General features: G+C 56.3%; 1 protein-coding gene across 1 annotated transcript in view; it reads right to left on the reverse strand.

The window, feature by feature from the left end:
- The window catches only part of ATG16L2 (autophagy related 16-like 2 (S. cerevisiae)), a 15,437-nt gene extending 13,602 nt beyond the window's left edge, over window positions 1–1,835 (reverse strand). The window contains exon 1 of the mRNA XM_011993728.1: window positions 1,691–1,835. Coding sequence (XP_011849118.1) covers window positions 1,691–1,808 — 118 coding nt within the window. The 5' untranslated portion in view covers window positions 1,809–1,835. The remainder of the gene's footprint in view (window positions 1–1,690) is intronic.
- Window positions 1,836–4,870: the final 3,035 nt, after the last annotated feature.

Below are 4,870 nucleotides of genomic sequence, written 5' to 3' on the forward strand. Positions count from 1 at the left end.
TCCCAGCACTTTGGGAGGCCAAGGTGGGCGGATCACAAGGTCAGGAGATTGAGACCATCCTGGCTAACACGGTGAAACCCCGTCTCTACTAAAAATTACAAAAAATTAGCCAGGCATGGTGGCAGGCACCTGTAGTCCCAGCTACTCTGGAGGCTGAGAAGGGAGGCTGGCGTGAACCCGGGAGGCGGAGCTTGCAGTGAATGGAGATCCCGCCACTGCGCTCCAGCCTGGGCAACAGAGAGAGACTCCCTCTCATAAATAAATAAATAAATAATCCCAACTTCCCCAGCCCTGGTGTAAGGTACCCCCAGGCTAGAATAGAAAGTCCTTAAGCAATTATTCAGCAGACATTCTGGAGGTTTTGACCCTGGAACACACTCCCTCCCCCATCAACAGTCACTTCCTCTTTTCTCACCAGTTCCAGGGGAGGGCGGGGTAGTAAGCCCAGGCCTAGCTCCCTCCTCATCAACTTCCTTCCCACACTACTTCCCACCTGTCTGTCACCTTGACTGAGGCCCCTGGGCCTGGCCTAGTTCTCACGAAAACCCCACCTCAGCCCCCAGGGTACTGCACCCCCCAGCAAACCTAAAGAAGGTCTCTATACCCAATTAACAAGTAAGAAGACTGAGGTTAATACCTAATTAACAAGCAAGAAGACTGTGACCTGCCCAAAGTCTCAAGACTGGCCCTTCGGTCTGATTTCAGCCCTCCAGGTCTCTCCAGTCCCTCAGACTCACAGCTCCCTGGGGAGGGGGGGCCGGGAACCCCCCCCCTCAAACTGGACGGTTCCACTGTCCGTCTGAGCAGTGGAAAAGTGTGGCTGCTGGAGGTGGGGGCTGGCCTCGAAACCCTGAAGGCAGAGGACCAGCAGCCTGGAAGCTTGCAGAGAAATTTCCCTGGCTAAGAGCAAATTTGATTGTGGGGGTTTGGCCAAGATTAGCCCCCGTGAGAGAGCCGCAGGGACTGTGATTAGACTTCCAACAGCAGACATACAATCGCAGGTGGCCAGAGGCGCGACACACAGGCACACCTGTTCATCCCGTCTTGAACTGCCACACCCCATCCTGACCAGCTGCCCAGAAACAATTCTGAGAGTCCGACTTCGCTGGACTCAGCCGGCATCCGCCAGCAGCCCAGGGCCCCCTGATGCCCCCTCAGGTTGGGTAGGCTGACGGGGAGGTGTTCCATAAGCCTGCGCCAGCGTCGCCTGTCGGCGGCAGAGCCTGAGATGCACAGCCTCCTCCTTAGAGGTTCCGAGTGTCGCCCCTCTCCGGATGGGCCAATAAGTGGCTGCTCTGGACAAGTCCCGCGTTCTTTCATTGCGCTACGGAGACTAAGTGCACTAATCAAGCCCCTACCCCGGGGACTGCCCGGAAGGGGAGGCACAAGAGACCCTTCAAAACCAACACCCGGGGACGCACTTGCGTCTCGGAAGCCCAGCTCGTGGGAGGCAGAGCCCGTCCTGAAGGACGACGAGGGCGGGGGGGCAGGAGGGGCTTGTCCAGGTTCTAAGCAGAGCCTGGATGGCAAGGGGCGGAGTCCTGGCAGTCGGGGTGGGCGTAACGCACAGGCTCAAGGCACAAGGCACAGCGCACTCGGGTCACAAGCGGAGGAGCCAGTCAAACCCTCTCCCCGCGCCCGTAGCCGCGTCCCCTCAGCGACCATCCTCTCAGCCCCGGGGCGCACTCACAGGCCGGCACCAGCTCCAGGAAGAGCGCCTTTTGCGTACGGTCCCGAAGACGCAGCTGCCACACAATGTGGCGTTTCCATCGGGCTACGGGGGCGCCGGGGACGCCGGGCCCAGCCATGGCCGCGCTCTGCCGCCTCTCGGCGCGTTCCTCTCGCCCAGGACGGCGCCAGGCCCGGGCGGGGCCTTGCGCGGACTCCGTTACGCCAGGGGGCGGGCGGTGGCGGGGAATCCCCGGCTTGTCCCAAGAGCGCTCTGGTTGGGAGGACCGAAGGCCGACGCCGGGAGGAGCCGCCTCCGGGTCTGAACCGCCGGGGTCCCGCCCGAAATGTTCACCTAAGTGGGGGCTCTTGTGGCTGTGAGGGTCTTAAGCAGGAGCGAGGTCGGAGCCTCCGGGGCGGCTTCCCCCACGCGGGTGGAGCGCTCCGGAGGTGGGGCCCTCAAGGTCCGGGTCCCTTAACCCCGTCGCGCCGGGGCGGAGTCCCACAGCTGCTGATGCTCCCCATGCCGCTGCGGTCCCGGCCGCGCGCCCAGTCAGGGACCCGGAGGCCCTCACTCAGCCCCGGGCTCTGCGCGTACACCGAGGGCGCGCGCAACAGGACAGCGAGATAAGGAAGCAGAGACGGAAGGGAGGAATCCCAGCTTTCCGGGGATGATGGCGTTCGAGTTGGGTCTGTGAGGGATGAAATAGGAGTTGGCCAGAGGGAGAGAGAGGGACTCTAGGCCTCGAGAAGAGCACGTGCAGAGGTTCCGTGACACGAAAACGCCAGGTAGGTGTGGGGCTGGGGGGACAGGAGGCAGAAGGGTTTATGGCTCCACATGGTCGCCGAAATTTTAGGTCCCTGAGAGTAAAGGGGTGCAGCTGCTTTCATCTGGAAAGCCCCTGGCCGGGAGGAGAGAAGGGACTTGCTTGCCTGGGGTTGCAAGGGAGTGGGTGGCTGAGATGGCCAGCACCCCAGCATCCTGACTCAGGGCCGGATGCTTCATCCCACTGGGTGGAGCAGACACATCTCTTGTGGATACCCTTGAAAGTGAACCGTGGGTCGCAGGGCACTGGTCAAATCGTCTCTAGCTAGGTGCTAGAGAGCCACCTCTGCAGGCTCAGGCTCCTGCGACACACAAAAGGAGGGACTCGCTGGGCCCAGCCTCACCCTGGGGCATGCCAGCAGGCCCTGCCCTCTGAGTGCTGGCAGACCTGGCCTTCCCTAGGAAATGAGAGAAATTGGGCAACCTTGGGAGAGCAGTGCAGGCCCTGGAGGTGACGAGTCTGTTGAGATTCTGATGGGGGACGGGTCAGAGGATGTAGAAAGCAGCGAAGGCCCAGTCGCCCCCAGGTCAGTGTAGCCTGCCCTGCTTTCACAGTGAGCTGGGCTCAGTCTCTCATATGTCACTGTCTTAGACGCCCATGGACTTTGCACAGGCCAAGCCTGATGTTTGGAACACCATCCCCTCTAGCGGGCCTGGCTCCTAATCACGCATCACCTCCTCCAGGAGTACTTTCCTGCCCCTACACTAAGTTCAAGCTTCTCAGATACCAGCCCCAGTTGAGTTCGAGTTATAACTGTCGCCAGTTATCACACCATCCTGTAATCTGTGCAGTGCCCCTTAGGGCAGGGCCTGGGTCCCAGATGTCTCTGTACCTCTAGCCCCAGCCCAGGCCTGGCCTGTCTCTTGAAGGAGTATTTCTGTTGAAGATGGGTGGTAACATTCAGCAAAAGGCATGCCCAGGAGACAGGCACAGTGCCCATGGAGACCCAGGGCCAGCTGATGACAGTGATGAATTCCCTTTAGAACTGGCTGACTCTTGGGTGCTTGGAGACACCATATAAATAAGGAACTCTGGCTGTGTGCATTGGAGAGGATATTAACAGGGCTTGGCCTGGCTGTGAGGTGCAGAGATGCTGTTTCTCTCAGGTAAGGAGTCATATTGGGGCAGGGTTTCCTAATCCTTTTTTGACTCACAAAATACACCTAGGAAATGTTAAATAAATTGTCATTTTTGAGTAGTATATGATAAAGAAGTGATTGATTTTGACTAAAAATATTCATGTTCTACTTTTAGAATATGAAAGACTGTATTACAAAGATCACTTGAAATAAAATTTTAGATAACATAATATATGGAGACAAATTTCTGCTTTTTACATTTAACTTGCTGTTTAATGTATCTCAAATTAATTATGTAAGAGAAATATGATTTGACCAATAAATATAAAAAAGTGTTATACCATGATCTGGGGACCTAATGTACTTTACTTTTTTTGTTCTGTTTTGTTTTTGAGACAGGGTCTCTCTCTCTTGCCCAGGCTGGAATGCGATGACACAATCATGGCTCACTGCAGCCTCATTCTCCTGGGATTAAATGATCCTTCCACCTCAGTCTCCTGAGTAGCTGAGACTACAGGCACATGCCACTATACCTGGCTCTTTTTTTGTTTGTTTTTGAGACAGAGTCTCACTCTGTCACCCGGGCTGGAGTGCAGTGGTAAATCTCGGCTCATTGCAACCTCCACCTCTGGGGTTCAAGCGATTCTCATGCATCCGCCTTTCGAATAGGTGGGATCACAGGCACGCATCACCACACCCAGCTAATTTTTGTACTTTTAGTAGAAATGGGGTTTCACCATGTTGGCCAGGCTGGTCTCCAGCTCCTGACCTCGAGTGATCCACCCACCTCAGCTTCCCAAAGTGCTGGGATTACAGGCGTGAGTCACCGTGCCTGGCCACCCAGTTCATTTTAAATTTTTCTTTAAAGACAGGGTCTCACTATGTTGCCCAGGCTGGTCTTGAACTCCTGGGCTCAAACATTCCTCCTGCCTTGGCCTCCCAAGTGCTAGCATTACAGGCATGAGCTACTGCACCTGACCCTAAAGTACTTTAGAATGTAGTTTAAAACTTGCACCTGGCTGGGCGCGGTGGCTCACACCTGTAATTCCAGCATTTTGGGAGGCCGAGGCGGGCAGATCATGAGGTCAGGAGATTGAGACCACAGTGAAACCCCGTATCTACTAAAAATACAAAAAAATTAGCTGGGTGCAGTGGCGGGCCCCTGTAGTCCCAGCTACTCAGGAGGCTGAGGCAGGAGAATGGTGTGAACCCGGGAGGTGGAGCTTGCAGTGAGCCGAGATCGCGCCACTACACTCCAGCCTGGGGGACAGAGCGACCCTCCGTCTCAAAAAAACA

This window comes from Mandrillus leucophaeus, unplaced genomic scaffold, assembly GCF_000951045.1.
Source record: "Mandrillus leucophaeus isolate KB7577 unplaced genomic scaffold, Mleu.le_1.0 Scaffold432, whole genome shotgun sequence".
Classification (NCBI taxonomy): Eukaryota; Metazoa; Chordata; class Mammalia; order Primates; family Cercopithecidae; genus Mandrillus; species Mandrillus leucophaeus.